Source organism: Engraulis encrasicolus, chromosome 21 (genome assembly GCF_034702125.1).
Source record: "Engraulis encrasicolus isolate BLACKSEA-1 chromosome 21, IST_EnEncr_1.0, whole genome shotgun sequence".
Classification (NCBI taxonomy): Eukaryota; Metazoa; Chordata; class Actinopteri; order Clupeiformes; family Engraulidae; genus Engraulis; species Engraulis encrasicolus.
In genome coordinates, this window is record NC_085877.1 from 2820313 (window position 1) to 2821531 (window position 1219).

Below are 1219 nucleotides of genomic sequence, written 5' to 3' on the forward strand. Positions count from 1 at the left end.
ATGGCAATTGCTTTATGCTGGTACTTCATGTGCAAGAGAAGTACACTGATGCTGCAATAACTACTTTGCAACAACAGGAAACGAATGCGAAAGTCTCTTTTTTTTACTTGCAGCTAACGCTATCACAAACTAGCCAGGCAACGTTGTGTTTCTGTCATCATGCTAGTGGGAGAAAACGTGAACAGTAAACAACTGATCAAATTGATCAGGCGACCTAGCTCACAATTATGTTGAGACTGAAGTGTTAGTTTGGTGAAATGTTGGAGTCAAGTCAAAAGAAAAGGAACTAGCTTGGTGCTCCTCCTCAGAAACACGCCTGCTGCGTCTTTCAGATGCACCACGTTACAGAGAGAATGCAGGTGGTGGGGGAGAAAGAAAGAAGTGAGACAAAAGAGACCCAAAATGACCGGCCACTAAACAACCGTGACGCCCTCGTAGAAAAGAAAACCGCCGCAGAAACAGACAAAAGTGCACTTGCTTACCTGCGTATGTAATGTCGGATAGGTCATAGTTTTTAGCGGTCCGGGGAAACTCCTTCAGTTTACGGTTGGACAAGTTAAGAGCACCGCTCGCAGCAGCCTCCTCCAGCGCCTTCTCCACGCTCCGGCTGGCCGCTATTGTCGCCGGCAGCTGGGTAACATCCCCAGCAGCCATGAAACACAAATGCGCCGCTGATATTACTTTGTTAGTATAGTGATATAAAAAGCCTCCAATTAGACTTTCCTTTGTGTTGCGTATTCAGAAGAAGCGTGGTATCCCTTGCTAGAGTTATGTTGTCCGAACAAATACATTCCAACAAGAAAATAAATCTCCTTCTTCGGGCGAGACACACACATCCACTCTGCTATGCGAGCGGACCGTAATAACTGTCATTCTGTCAGCTTGCTGCGCGAGGGATACAGGGGCGTGGCCTCGCGTTGAGAAAAGTCTTGATTGACAGGTAGGACACACCCTACGTTTAAGCTCTACTACGGTATTTGGAGGAAAGGGGCGTGAATATTTTCATGATTTCGGAAAGCCAAGAGGATAAGCAAACCAATCAGAGGAAAGGTGAAATTCTGATTCAGAGAACTTCCCAAGAAGTGTCTGAATTTGAGGACTCGAGTCATTTTTTGTAGAATGAGTTACTCACTGTGTCTGCCAATGGCTAGGTCTACCATGAAGTAGATGCATATCTATGTCTGGCATGTCCTCTATCATATTTCTGAAGTCAAATCTA

The 1219-nt window shown here is 45.4% G+C and overlaps 1 protein-coding gene across 2 annotated transcripts in view; it reads right to left on the reverse strand.

The window, feature by feature from the left end:
* The window catches only part of lrch4 (leucine-rich repeats and calponin homology (CH) domain containing 4), a 79426-nt gene extending 78574 nt beyond the window's left edge, over positions 1 to 852 (reverse strand). For both annotated transcript variants that reach the window (XM_063187134.1, XM_063187133.1), the window contains exon 1: positions 483 to 852. In XM_063187134.1, the coding sequence (XP_063043204.1) occupies positions 483 to 654 (172 nt within the window). In that variant the 5' untranslated portion in view covers positions 655 to 852. The remainder of the gene's footprint in view (positions 1 to 482) is intronic.
* Between the last annotated feature and the right edge of the window lie 367 nt (positions 853 to 1219).